Source organism: Linepithema humile, chromosome 6, assembly GCF_040581485.1.
Source record: "Linepithema humile isolate Giens D197 chromosome 6, Lhum_UNIL_v1.0, whole genome shotgun sequence".
Lineage (NCBI taxonomy): Eukaryota > Metazoa > Arthropoda > Insecta > Hymenoptera > Formicidae > Linepithema > Linepithema humile.
This window is the reverse complement of record NC_090133.1, coordinates 24,382,382-24,398,186: the sequence shown is the minus strand read 5'-3', so window position 1 is coordinate 24,398,186 and position 15,805 is coordinate 24,382,382. Positions and strand designations below refer to the sequence as shown.

General features: G+C 37.0%; 1 protein-coding gene across 7 annotated transcripts in view; it reads left to right on the top strand.

Moving 5' to 3' along the window:
- LOC105672314 (Dpr-interacting protein kappa) overlaps positions 1–15,805 on the top strand; it is a 157,197-nt gene that overhangs the window by 132,363 nt on the left and 9,029 nt on the right. For all 7 annotated transcript variants that reach the window (XM_012367207.2, XM_012367190.2, XM_012367206.2 and 4 more), the window contains exons 3-6: positions 1,227–1,330; positions 3,638–3,845; positions 3,982–4,137; positions 13,547–13,675. In XM_012367207.2, the coding sequence (XP_012222630.1) occupies positions 1,227–1,330; positions 3,638–3,845; positions 3,982–4,137; positions 13,547–13,675 (597 nt within the window). The remainder of the gene's footprint in view (positions 1–1,226; positions 1,331–3,637; positions 3,846–3,981; positions 4,138–13,546; positions 13,676–15,805) is intronic.

Genomic DNA, 15,805 nt, shown 5'->3' with positions numbered 1-15,805 from the left:
ATTATAAAAGGTATTTTAAAGCAGACAGGCCTGAATATCCTCAACTCATTACATCGTTGTAACGATAATAACTCCGCAATCAGGTCGGACGATATATTGCCTAAACACATGTGCAGGCGTGCCAGTATCAAATGTATGTAAGTGAATAATAGTCGAAGTGATTAATCAAGTGCTTAGCTCGCGACAAGTTTATCTTGATCAGATGCATGGTTGGCGGTAGAAAGGAACATTTATTAACATGAGCGATATCAAAATAATTGTCGATGTATAATACTCTTATATGTTCCTCGTTTTTTTCTAAAAAAATCACATTCCAATCTCGTACGAATGAAATAATAATATATCAATAATGACGAAAACTATGTAAAGCATGTTCGGCAGAATTTCAATAATCGGATTTTATATATATATATATATGGTATATAATAATTTAAAAAGTTGTCAAAAATTGATATATAAAATATCAATTCTGAAAAAAAATAATTCTAATAAAAACGTGACTTAGAAATTTGAAAGAAAATTCTTATTAATCCATTTTGGAATAATACGTCGGATTTTTTTCATAATTAACATTTAATCTCATAATTATCTACAGCAATGAGCATTAATCATTTCCATGCAAAATAACACATAAAAAATATAAATGAATAATGGGACCTTATTTTCTAATTAATTCACGCTGTATTCTGTTTTGGAGAGAAAAAATTAATGCTCTTAATGGCCGAGGCAACAGTATAATTTAACAGATTATGATAAATAGGTGCTGGTTGCACTAACATAATCAGAGTTATAAGACCAACTCTCTAGTTAACAATATTTTCTATCTCTATTTATACCGCGGGGTATAATTTAGAAAAGCACAAGAAATTGCTAATCAGATTTAGTTGGTTCACATGGTTGTTGCAATTCAACTTAGAAGTCTGGAATTAAATTTTTCCCTTCTGGGAAAATCTCTTTTTATATTTCTTGCAAGTGGCGTACATGTTTTTTAACTAAAATGTACATTTCATTCAATTTTAGGCACTGGAATTTTATACCATAAAATTTGGTAGAAAGCTTAGCACTTTAAAAATTCATATTTTCCTACGCGTTTATCGCGCGTTGTAATTAAATTAAATATAATAATGATTAAATACGAGAATGGGTGCAATTATGTTTCAATTATTATATTACTTTAATAACTTACTTTGTTTTGTTGCTGTGAAATATCTGTATTGTTGTTGCAGATCACGAATTGCCCCGATTCGCCGAGGAAATCCAGAATGTGACAGTAAGCGTGGGACGTGATGCTCTCTTGGCTTGCGTAGTGGAGAATCTACAAAAGTATAAGGTACTTTAAATTAAATCATATTTCTCCGTCTTTATTCCAATTTTATATATGTCATATGTCACGAACACCGTGATAATCATCTTTTGCCTTTATAATTCAACGTTTAAAATTATTCAGAAAATTTTATGAGACAACCTTTGGTATTATAAGGAACATGTTTAAAATTTAATTATCTTCTCGTTTTCATTATCGCTCTACGTGTCTGATTTCATGTGGGATATCGTTATCGTATAATTATTTTAGATTTTATCGAGGTGAATTTAACCTATCGATTAAAATATTTAAAAAAATTAAGGTCGCGAATCCATGTCAAAACTATAATTGAAAATGTCAGAAGTTCCTTAAACATTCTTAATTCTGCTTCATTATTGTTTTTGATTATTTATGTTGGGCGAAATAAGTGCAAATAAAAATGGAATGGAATTGAACAAACATCTGCTAACATAAACATTTTATCAAACATTTTATACGTATGTAAATGTAACTAATGTATCTCTTTGATTGCTAAAAGCACGTTAGCATAAACATTGTTAATATACGTGTATTAAACAAGGAAGGTTTTGTTAAGAAAACATTTTCGTGGCAAATTGCCATTAAGTAAAGTCGGAACTTTTTTATGCCGTTTCGTGTAAGCGCTTACACAAATTAAACGAAGATAATATCTGCTGAAATCCCTACGGCGTTTATGGTCCGTAGACTGCGAATTGGACGGTCCTAGTTTACGTACCGTTATCAAAGGCCTCGCATAATTGCTTCATTTTCCTTCAGTTAATTGAGATGACGTAACAATGAGATACAATTCATTCTGTTGAGTAGCGACAACACTTACGAACAATGTAGCTCGGTGTAAGCTAATAACACGTTTCTTCTTTCTCAAGATGACGATCAGAATCAAGTAGAACTTTATAAATTACTCTATGTCGTGAGCTAACCAACTTTATCCCCGCCGCGGATTTCCGTACATCTTATTAAGCGAGTAAATTAAATTTATACTCTTTTCCTTAAGCGCGTTTTCCTTTAAGCGCGAGTGTCTTTCGCTATATGTAATATAATCTGCGAGGTATCCGCCATGTCGTTTGAAAATTTAATGAGAGATGAAAGATTTATGTCCTCGTCGTTCGACGAGCTTTCGTACTCTCGCCATCCGCCGTGCATTCCGAGGAGAAAGCATATTTCGCACTCAAAAATTTCCTCCTGACGGCTTTCGACTTCACTATCCATTCATCATTTTTAATCGGACAGCTTTTGTAAGCGTTCTTCTATACACAATATTAAGAAATTGTAGAAAATTTTATTATAAAAACACTTTTATTCCATAACATAAGCATTTAAAAAATATTTTTATATCATTAGTTTCAAACTATGTACATGTATATACATGATTCTTTTCAGATAAATACGTGAAACACCAATTTGTAGATAAAGAATTACGATTGCAGCGATATTAAATTTGGAGCAAATCATTATCTGTTACTAATAAGAATACAATGAGAAATTATGCCAAAATAAATCATTTAAACAGTATGTGACGAACACTGCAAAATTGCATTCAACGTGAACGTATGCTGTTCATACATTTTCGCATTCCATGCGTAGTGTAGTCATGCATATATAAACACATAAATATAAATATATATATATATATATATTTGTACTTATGCATTACATATATACATATATATATATATATATATATATATATATTGTATATATGTAGAGATAAGAGCTAAAATATTCGGAGTAAGCTGATCTTTTCCACGAGCGATACTTTCCAGTCGTACTCCTGGAAACACGAAACATACTCGAGTTGCACTCGCGGTGAAAATTATACTGCTGTAGAATTCGCGGGACTTCGGGCATGTTTTGCATGCTCAAGAAACCTCTCAACCATATCGAAAACTCAACGACGAAAGTGTGCGAGAGACAGACAGTGGTAGGAAGAAGAGTGAGTAGTTCTAAAGCTCCGTCAGTTTCTCGAGAACATAGAAGCTGAAGAGCACAGTCTTATTCGATTATTAAGATAAGTAAGAGAAGAAACATTCAATAATGTACAAAATCACTGTCTCTAAACTGCAAACAAGAGAGATACATTATATGCGTCGAGATTCTTTAATGGAAAATTATATTAAAGCCTTTTATAGAGTATAGTTTTTCGAACAATGTGCAAAAGTAGGTATATTTCCGAATTTAAAATAAACATTTCACTTTAAACGGCGAACAAATAAATATCTGATTCCCACGATTTATCGCTTAACAAAGTTAGAAAAAAGTTTACTTAAAAAAAAAATGCTTTGGTGTTTGTTTCAGGTCGCGTGGGTGCGCGTTGACACTCAAACTATATTATCGATTCATAAGAACGTAATTACTCAAAATCCCCGAATTTCGCTATCATCCAATGACCATCGCTCATGGTATCTTCACATAAAAGAAGTCCAGGAAGTTGATCGTGGATGGTACATGTGCCAGGTAAATACAGATCCAATGAAGAGTCGCCAGGGTTACGTACAAGTCGTAGGTGAGTAATTCACGATTATTTAATGTATATAATTAATAGTTTAGGCAATGTCTCATTGATTACAATGTCTAAAGTATTAAAATATACGTAAGTATAATTATAGAAAAGTAAAATTTCTCCAACATTTATGTTACAGTACCACCATCAATTATTACGAAAGAGACCAGCACCGATATGGTGGTCCGCGAAGCTTCCAACGTGACGCTGACGTGCAAAGCGACCGGATATCCGGAGCCTTACGTCATGTGGCGACGAGAGGATGGCAAGAACATAAATTACAACGGTGAGAGTGGTGAGTCTCGATTAATTTACTATGAGTTGTACAAATAGCTGACCAACTAGAAATGACGTGTTATTCTCGCAGCTCAATATCGGATAAAATAGTCATGACTTCTACAACATCGTTAAAAGACATATCAATCAATAACACATCGGATGCAAAATGATGAATGACGTTAGATCGGTCTCCGTTAAATCGGTAACATTTGTTTAAATATGCATTGCTTTTGCAAATTTTAGTCGTTTTCAAAGTATGACGATATGGTTATAAAGTATCATTTCACTGAGTGCTAAACTTATAAAGTTCATAAGCGACGTGTATCTTTAATTTTCGCAAGCTTATATATATGGCCGATTATCGCAATTTTAAATAAAACAATTTAAATAATATAGAATTTCAGCAGCTATTCTTGACTACCACATTCTTGATTGCTGCCACATTCATTTGAAACCCATTAACGCTTTAATGCAGAATTTTAAAATTACATTTTAATATTTATAAAAATAACTATTTATAGAATAATAAAATTGGACAAATAAATATAACACAAAACAAGTATAATAAAGCTCTGTGGCAAAGCAACCCGCTAGCTAATAGGTAATATTACGACAATTAAAATCTTCTTTAGTTTGAAATATTTTATCAATTTGATATCAAATGCGATCATTACTTGAGTCGATAATATCAATTATCGATTAATTAGATCCATTTTTACGTACAATCATGTTTTATGCTTTATTTTTATTGAAAAGTAAAGTTGACGATATCATGAGAGATAGTGCATTTTTATCTATAAATAATATATTTACGTAAAAAAAAATCGCAATAACGCAAACAACTACATTTCTAAGCCAATATCATCCATCCATTACCGCTTCGTGCTTTAACGATCAATTATTCCTCTCCTGGTCCAACATCAAAATTCGGTCGAGTAAGCCGCGGCCGGAACGCAATTATTCAGGTGCGCGGTATAACCACTGCATATCGCCAAACTGTACTGTAATGTGTCCAAGAGTGCAGTTGCAGTTCGCAGCTAGTTCGGAGTTGGGGTTGATATATCGAGATATACGTATGCGTTGCACAGCAGAGTTTCTTCGACGTCTGCGCGACAAGCGAACATGCAGAAATCCTTTCATTTCGCATTAAGTTTTTAATTTGTTCTTATTTTTCCTTTTTGCAATAAGTAAAATATATACTTTTGTCATGATTATATATTTATGTCAATCAATTAAAGCCTCATAAGTACATTTTAATTCTGAAATATATCTATCGTGAAAATAATTTTAAATCTTTTATTCACAACTAGAATAAATTTGAAGCAAAAAATAAATGAAGAATTCATTAATCAATTATGTTAGTTTCCGCTGCAAGATGGATGTGACTCTGACATAAATAATGGATCGATGATAGAGGAAGTGTGGTATTCTCGTCGTCCTAATATCATGAGAGTAACCATATAGACATAAGAATTTCTCGTTTCCTTGAGTTTCCGTCTCGATCGATGCTAATTACCCTCTTAATTGCTAATTATGAAGAGGCCAAAAAAATACGAGACTGTCTGTCGATCGGGCTCGAAGTGAAAATGTACGGAAAGGCGAGACGTCAAACCGTCTGCAGATTCCGGAGGGTTTCCTCAATAAAAGATAAAAGTCGGATTTAATTTCTGCGCTAATTTAAATTTTCATTGCCTTCCGAGCATACGCCGGCGCTCCGTTCAGAGGATCGTCAGATCGTAAACCACTAGCCCATACTAAGCTGGCCGTATAAACTGATACTGATAAATATGGATGTCACGTTCTGATATGGAAAAATAGTCAATTACGTAGTGCGATCTACTGATTATCCGCTGCGATGTGCGATTTATTGTGAGCCGATAAGCTATGTATATAATTGGAGAGTTTTTGTACAATAGGTATATTAAGAATCGAATTAGCGCGCAGTATTCAATTAATATATGAGGAGTTCAGAGGAAATGTGGATCAAGTCCATTTTTGTCAATTGTTTGAAAAATAGTTCTAAAGTTAAAGTTGTTTTAACTGTGTGCAATATATACACTGTTTTTCATAGAGCTATAGTTTCTTTCCATTTTAACTTAAACATTTGTACTCACTTTTGAATCATTCAGTGAAAACTGTTCAATTTTTTTCTAATCTATAATATATATGGATTTAAGAAAGGACGGCTTTTTTTCTGAACCTCTCATATATAACTCATTTTCTTTTTAAATATTTCTTTATCACCATTTCTATTTTGCGTTCCTCTTGTAATTAATGTATTAATCAATCTGTCGATAGTTTAGATAATTTTAACAAATTCTTATTGATTCTTATTGATTAGATTTGTAATATTATTATATATTTGACAGCAAAAATTTAATCATAAATAATCGCTTACTATTAAATTCATTGCAATGCGTAACATATTAAATTATTAAATGATAAATAGTTGAGCCTCTCATTTCAATGTAGATTAAAAAACAATAGTTTTATTATTATTAATGAAACTGTGCTTGCATTCTCCAAAGGCAGCATTTTCAATTAATTTGTCTGAGTAAATTTATTTCACAAACAGCAAGGGCTTCTACCGTTTCCACCGTTAGTTCTGGTAAAAGCTCATATGCTTAAGTATTGTTCATTAACACGTAACCATCGTATCGCAGCAATTTGTGCTTTTCCCCGCATCGTTCGGCCGCTATTTTGCGATGCATTCGGTGGTGCAACGTTACCTAATTTCATCGTAAATGGAGGGTGACCATTGAATACGAATGTAATAGGGAAATTCGGTAACAAAAAGGAGAAAAAAGTTGTTCGTGTCGTAAGTACCGCGTTAACCAAATGTATTATTTTAAATTAAGAGAATAAATAACGTGAATATTGAGTAATGAGCGAGCATTTATAGATTTGAAAGTATCCATTTATACGCTCGAGAGAATTTGAAATGATAGTTAAAGTATAATGACATTTCATAACATTATAGTGTAAAAAGAGAATAAACTTTTATGCTCGCGTGCAATTCATGTAGCGTATGAATGTTGAGGGGTTTTAACACCTTTTAAAAGCTATGAATATTTTATTTATGACGAGCCATTACATACATCGTCTGTTTATATAAACTGCTTCGTTTCCGTCAACATTTATTCGCGTTGTTATCAATTATTTTTTTCATTTTCCTTAGAAAAAATGTGCAGGTTCGGTATTTGACCTTCCAAAGCCATTTGTTATATCGTAAGATTCTGTTGGAAACTTTCCGAACCACTGACATTTTTCTTAACCTTTAAAGGTTTCGTAAGTCTTTAAATGTTTCTTACTGGGATTAGGCTTGAGCGGTTCTTAAGAAAACTTGAAAACGGTCTTAATCAGTCAATCGGATATACTTATAATATCGTTTTCTTTATAAAATCAAATAAAATATTAAAAGTGTGTCTTCAGAAAAACGCAATATCCGATTTCTTGCAAGAACTACGCAAAGAACTTCATTTACCTTTTTATTTCTTTAATATTTTTGCTGAATAATTTTTATTACTTTTATAATTGCGAATCTGTGAAGCCCGCCATGCACCGATATGTAATCGATATCAATCGACACGGCTAGGCGCTTTCTGGCGAACCGACGATCCGTCATTCGGGAGAAGCGTCAGATTATCCGCGTAATTGGACGAAATATCGCGGTGGTGAATATGGCGCGTGTTCGGGCTGTACGACCGCATTACTAACTGATGTGTTGGCCTCTGGGGCACGAGGGACGGGCTAACGCCATTACTTCCCGCCTGATAGCCTCCAGACACCCTCCAACCCTCCGAGAAAGTATAGGTGGATGTCGGCTTCTCTTGCTTCTTCTCGAGCTGAAGGTATACTGCATCCGCGCTCAAGTCTGCCCTTTCGCCCGCCTCGGGGAACCGAAAAAGAATGGCCGAGAGAGATGAGAAAGCAAATCGAATTTAGCAAAACTATCGCGCGTCGAGGTGCCGCCGTTGAAGGCGGCGGAAGCGATGGTGGTGGTGGTGGTGCGAGGCACCTGCAGGTACGAGGGAGATTTACCTCCGGCGGACAGGCCGGAACTGATCGTGCGGAAGGGCGATGGCGAGGATACGAGGGAAAGATAAAGGAAGGCGCGGGCGGGAAATTAGAGCGCCGGCGGGGGCACGGAGGGCAAATAAACGACGAGGACGGCGGAAACGAATCGTCGCGCTACTCGTGTCCTTAATACGATCGTTCATAAGAGCGATAACGTCGCAACCCGGCGACGTCCACGTCGCCCGATCGGGAAAGGGATGGGGGGGGGGGGCGAATTGGAGTTGGATGCAGCTGCCAGACGAAGGTGGGAGGTGTTTCTCGCCCGCTACCGCGGGATGGGGTTTACCTGGCACACCCGAGCGAATCCTCCTTGCCTCCATAGTTATGGAAACGCGTATACGTCGACACTCGTCGGCGCCGTTTCGCGCACTTCGTGCCCGGAAAACGCGATTGGTTTTCCTTCACTTTCCTCGATGTACGGGTCCGCCTGGTCGCTACCTGTCCATCGCGTCCGTGCACTTCTCCATTCCCATCTCGGCGCGGACCGTTCCTTCCTTTTCTATCTCTCTCTCTCTCTTTCTCTCTCTCGGACGACTCTAAACTCGTTCACGCGGACAGATGCGCGCACGTGTGTACATCGCGCGACCATACGCCCACCGACACACCCACACGATTATCGCGGATCAATGTAGCGACGCGCCTCTGTGATTATATGTGTATACACAAGTCCGCGCACATATGTACTGTTCACCGACCGTTAAATGTATATACGTAAAGTCGCGGACGCGCTCGTACGCCTCCTCTCGCCCACCTGTTTATATCTACGAAGGAACGAAGAGAACCGGATAAATAGAGTAAGAGATAGAGAGATAGCGAGAGAGAGAGAGAGAGACACACACGTCGAGTATTTTCGTCACTGATACTCTCATGAGTTCTGGCAAGACTTCCCCGTTAATGCGACCACGGCTTGTCGACGCGAGGCCGACATAACGCGACGCGACTGGAAAATCGAAACCGACAACGAGCCGAGTTTCCCGCCGGTGTGTCGGGAGACGAACGTACAGGAGAATAGGAGCCGATGTGCACCGGGTATAAAGCACGGCGCAAAGTCGGCTATACCCTCGCACTCATTTCACGCGCGCACATACACACTCTCATTGCTCGCTTCGTTCTATATCGGTGACGAACGTACACACACCGGCACGAGCTAGATCGAACGCCCCGATGGCTGTGCGGTGGTACGCCAATGCTTGCGGTGAAGAGGCACGTTACGTTTTCTCGTTACCGTTTGAGGTTCCTTTGTGCCTTCCAAACCGCTGGTAAAGTCAGCGTTCAGCACGGAGTCAATATTATCTGAGAAATTTCTCGCTGGAAACTGGAATATAATAGCCCCGTCTTTCATCCGCTTTACGCGATGCTGCACTGCAAACGTAATTTGTCTTTCAAGCCTCGTGACGTCAAACATCCGTGACAATCGGTCGTTGATATCCTCTGAATTCGAAGCGGTAACGAGCGATTCCATTTCTCATCGCGCGCGCGTCTTTTGCAAGTTTTAACTCGGTCTCTGTGAAACCGGCAGACATTTGTATCTTCTCGCTGCAAAACATACGCGAGTGTATGGTACCAGAAAGTATATCAAATATGTATAGGTATCTTTTACACACACACATACATACACACACACTTATTTTACATACCTGATATTTACATGATAATATGCAAACTATTCAGGAATTCGCGTTTATATAATATTGAAAGAGAAAAATGGAATAAAGATTTTTTTATTTTCCACGTAAAAACAAACATATATATATACATATATATGATGAAAAATATATTTCACTGGAACATAAAAGGCATAGGTTAAAAAAATAAAAAAATATTGACTAACGTCATATTTGTTTTCAATATATCATTACGCTATTTGTCATAAATGCTGTTAACACGCTTGTGAAAACATTGTCGCGGCTAGCGCAATGAATAAAATGGAAATCACTTACGTACGTCTAGTCTAACATTCGCGGATACATTAGCAGCAATAATCGTTGGCCAAGGATTTCGCTCGGGAAATGAATGTACCTGGGTTATCTCACGGTTATAACGCGAAAAAGGGCACTTAAGGCTACGAGAAAGGGGAACGGGATGAAATATCTACGACCCATCCTTCGCTTATGGGCCGGAATACATCACGTACTAATTCCCAAATAGGTGGCCAACCCTCCACTTCGTCTTCGAGTAAGCTGTTCGCTTATTTTTACGCCGCTGAGAATACCGCGGGGAACGTTATGCAAAGCACGCCCCCGGTCGCATCGACGTGAATGGACGTTAATTTATTTCGGAGTTCTTCCATGCGCACGCCGCCGCCCTTACGCATTCACCGACGTTTAAAGCGGCGGATGAGCTCTGAAAGATTTCACGTCATCCGCAGACGCGTAATGTCCCGTGAAAATTTCGAAACATTTTCACCAGGACGCGCAACGCGTTGAAACTTTATCAAGTCCGACGATTGGAAGCCAATTTTGCCGAAGTTTAATAACGTTATAGCGAGAACGCCGATCTTTCTAGGTCGACGCAGGCAATATCACGTATAGTATGTCATGTATGTGTCTATAACTTCGACACGTGAACGTGCGCATATAATACGTATATATCTGTTCGTAACGAAAAAAAAAAAACAATAAAAATTGTGAAAATCAATATTTGAAGAAAAATGTTTGAATAAATTTAAAAAAGAATCATTTTTTTATTAACGGTATTATTTATAAAGTAACACGACGTGACGATTTGTGACGTCACGCGATACGATAATAGCGCGGTCTAATCTTAACTAGCATCGATCGCCGTCCTACTGTGAAATAACGGATCGCCGCGGTTTAATTGAGTTACATCGATCGCACGGAGAGCGATAAAATTGGGGCGTGCCCGAAAATAATAATTGTCCGCATTTTCCTTTGTTCGCGCCTGCCGTGGCGCGTCCGCCGTGAAATTCCGCCCGGCCGAGCCATATTGCGGTTTCCCATTAAGCCGAAAGTTTTAAAGGTTCCCGCTAAACCGGTAAGCGGGTAGTTCCGACACAGGGCCTGCGGGACTACTTGATTAAAACCCCCTGAAAGTGCGACCCGCCGGCAGAATCTCCCGGCACTCTGCATTGTTTATGGAACAATAGATAGGTTTGCCGCGCAGCTTGTAACGCGGGGTTAGCTACCAGGGATTCAGCACTCTCTCGCATCCTACTGCTGGCCGAGTAACAACTTTATCCTTTTCACCGCTTTCACCGCTGCATCACTTGTATATGTTGCTTTTTCTTTCAGCGGTAAAATCTTCAGCTACATCGTCAACGAGATTTTAATGACTTGCAATTTATGTTTTATCCGACGTGAATCTTGTAATTAAAATTAGGAATGTATGAAAACATGTAAAGATGATAATTCTACGTAATGATATGTTTATACGCAAAGTATATGTATTTTACGTGATGTACGAATATTGTCATATTTGTCAGAAATATTCCTCTTTTATTATGCAGGATTACGTTGCATGTATAAAGTAATTAAATAATACTGAGATCATAAGAGAGGAAAACAGAATACAATATTCTTACACATGGAAAGGATCCGCAAAGCTGAGTGACATGTTTAAGAGCGTCACGTAACTTGTTCTTATAATATTTTACTACTTCCATACGAGTAGTCGAACGCGCATAAAGTTTCTCGTGGCTCACGATGCTTTCAACTTTATTGCAACTTAAATAGATTTTCCACCGTCTTATATGCTGTTTCTTTACATTTTCTTGATACGTCAAGTATCAATTGAAATTGAATGGCAGCGAGAAAGTGACATTTCTATCATTTCGCGAATTGTTGCACTTCAAATAAATTGAATATAATAAAGTATCACGACAACAATTCGAAGGCATTTCTTCGTAGAAGCATTAAATCAGTTCCATTGAAATGAATTTCACATATCAATCTAAACTTTCAACTAATTATCATTGTGGAATAACATATGAATTATTTATTATAATAAATAATTCATATATGAATTATGCAATGTACAGCATGTTGAATTGTATAATATAATATGTATATATATATATATCGCCTAGAAAATGGTTCAGTCGATACAAATAAAATATGCGAGACATTTGTTGAATATATCGCAAATCATCCAGATGAATACGTATCGCACGTGCAATCTATTGAGTGCCGACAGCAAGGTGGCATTGATCATTCTATCAAACACAGCAGTTTCTCTGCTAATATGAGAATTTGCTTTACACTGGCCGCGGTCGAAAACAGGTCGATTACACGGATAACCTGTATAAACGTTCTCGAAATGAGAATAAAGGTCCATTTGACTGAAATGTGCAGTCTGTTTGCATATGGTATTATCATTTATGACGTATGAATGAAGATAAGCGTACTGCTATCTTCTCAAACGTTAATGTAAAATAATCCGCTAACATCTTCGCAGATAAATATAACAGTAAACGTGTTGTAACAGATGTTTGTGAGTGTAATCACTTTGTTAATCATATCGTACGCGGGAAAAAGAAACATATGACTTTTGAGTGCACTGTATATAAAGCGCATTGTTATCAAATAACGCGCAATTTGCATTCATGCTTTGCTTTGCATACCGAGCGGCGTAACTGAGATCTGCACGCGACAGAATCGATGCCAATAATGCGATTATCAGCACGCAGTTGTCTTTAATGTCTAAGCAGCTCTTACGACAAAGTGCTGGCGCGTAGCTCGCCTTTACTTTGCGCCTTTGTAAAGTTTAATTTACCTCCTATCTGCTTTATGTGATCTGCGCCAGTCATATCAACCAACACGCCAGAAATGAATGCAGCGTAGATGCAAATAGCTCTCCGGGAAGGCGCAAAGTGCTCTTTGTCACACGACATGCAATAAAAGTTTCAACGCATTTATGCGCATCGCGCTTTCAGCGGCCTGCGCTTCGGCGTATGCTACCTCCTTTATCAACATTATCGATATCCACGCGCGTTTCGAAATAATCGTGGTACGCCGCGTTTATTAATTCGTGAGAAGAATTACAACTGCGACGAGTTGTGTTTGCCGAATTATATGTATTACGCATTGTACAATAATTACACAGAATGTGATGTATATGAGAATTTTTCAGCAAACTAACATTTATCATGCAAAACAGGTTTTAATCGAAAAATTTTGTTTAATTCAACATTCGAGTATTAATTAATTATTTGTAGATTTTATAACACAGTTTAGGAACTGTATTTTCATTTTCATAATATTTCCAATTTACTTGCAAATATTTTATCTTATAGTAAAAATTGGTGGAATCATTGAAATAGCATAATAAATACACTTTCCTGAAGCTTGCGCAGTTTATATGCTAATATACGTGAACATTTTATGTTTCAGTGAATGTCGTGGATGGCGAAGTGCTGCATATAGTGAAGATAAGCCGCCTTCACATGGGGGCTTATTTATGCATAGCTTCAAACGGCGTTCCACCATCGGTGAGCAAGCGAGTCTCGCTACGCGTACAATGTAAGTTACTAATTTTCTCACATTATCAGAGAATTTTCCTCACGTACATAAACATTTCTCGCAATTTGTCTTGCAAAATTGGATATACATCAACGTAATATGAATAATGGATGAAATTTTTAACGGAAAGCATGAATTGCATGCAATGATGCAATTTTTAATAAAAAAAAAAATAAAAAAAAAAAAAAAAATAATATTGAAGATTTTCCATACAGTTTAACATTTATTTATAAATACAGATCGGGGAAACATTTCAAAATATTCGTAAAGTGATGACTCTGTGCCCATTAACCTAACGAATTCAGATAAAACCAATAGTTCGTAAAGTCAGCGATTTTAATATTGATTTCTCTGATTGAAAAAGTTTGTGGGAATTATTTTCCAGCGCGAGTATCGAAACTGAACCAATCGAAACTTCGGAGGATCGCGTCGGATGATCGAACATAGATTAAAACGTCTGTACGTGATTGTTTATACACATACCTTAAACGTGCATATACCTTTATATATATATTTTTTTTTAACGCTAATCAAATCTAATTTAAAAACATTTTCAATGAATTATTATATACGTACACATGTTGTAAATTATAAATTTAAAACTGAAATTAAAATTATTTTGATTTTAGATTATCTTTTCAATATAATCTATCAAAGCGAATATTTTTTGAAAAACAAATATTCAACGTGCGTAATCATGGCTGTCTTTATTCCAATATATTTTTTATGCGAATATCAATATCAATATAAATATAAATATCAATTTTGAACATATACGTTTTTAAAGACTCATTCGGATTTGGATTATATATATTGATTTCACATCAATATCATTCTATTGAATACTGGATTTAACGCTGACACTATCGATTTCTCCGTATATGTATGCCATTAGCGAAAACCACGGTGTCATCGTAATACTATGCACTTCGGTATTATGATAAGAGCAGGATAAAACTCAGGAAGGAACGACTATTGTCGCGCAAGAATGCCCGCGTATTTTTCTGTACAAGAAAAGATGATAAGAAAGGATGATGGAGAGAAACCCGTTTTTATCATGCCTCCCCGATTGCAAGGCGCGCATAACTTCGTAAATGCTGGTCGTTGGAAGCGGTAAAGTACGATGTCGGAAATATTATACTTTTAATGAACTCGACGTGGTTCATAAACGTTAGAAATGAAATAAAGCCACTAGTTTTCTTTGATACATGGCCTACACCAATATCGTTGCTCATGATCTAGTTTTTATTAATCTCTCAACGTCACGCCAACCGTATGTTATATTGAGTCTTTAATAGACATTACGAGCACTTTGTAGCTCATATCACGTGTGAATGCGAGCATTGTAGTTCACAATATGTCATTTATTAATTGGAAATTATATTCGAAGAAAAATTCTCCCTCGGATTAGAAATCAACATTTTTTTAGTATTAATTGCAAATACAAATAGAAATATATTTATTTGAACAAAAGATAAGAAGACTGATTAAATTTGAAACTCGTCATCGCTGCAACTCAACGAAGAGTGGCTTGTTCTTTATCCACGGAAACATCGTCACGATGCGCCATACATTAGGTCGATTTTCAACGTCTCATTTAGCCACCAATTTATGGGCGGCTACTTGACCCAGATATGGTCGATATACGTCCGCACAACCATTTCAACCCTTTCCCACCCACCGACAATTCTCGGGCTCTACTCAGTTTGGGCTGTGAAACGCGTCTCCGCGACGACCTTTCTGGCACATTAGTTTCTCGCTTCTACGCCTTCGCCCTCTCTTGGGCGAACACAAATATTAATAATCGCTCGAGGTCATCCTTGAACAACGATTTCGTACGTGGGTCACGAATTGCGACAACTTTTTGATCACTTACACGCGACCCATGTAGGGTTTTCGCTTAGAATTTCTCATGTATTGTTTATCGTACAGCATATTGTGCTATATGTTTCCGAATGTTGATCTAACGACGATGCACCGCGCATGATAAATGGACGAATATTATTTACGCATGGCGTGAATTAATATCGGTCGTGTATCACAAAGATACATTGTCAAACAATTTTTTCAGCGACTTTAGCGTATCAGATGTCGATTATCACGGATTGTGTGCGCAATTTGTATTTCCCA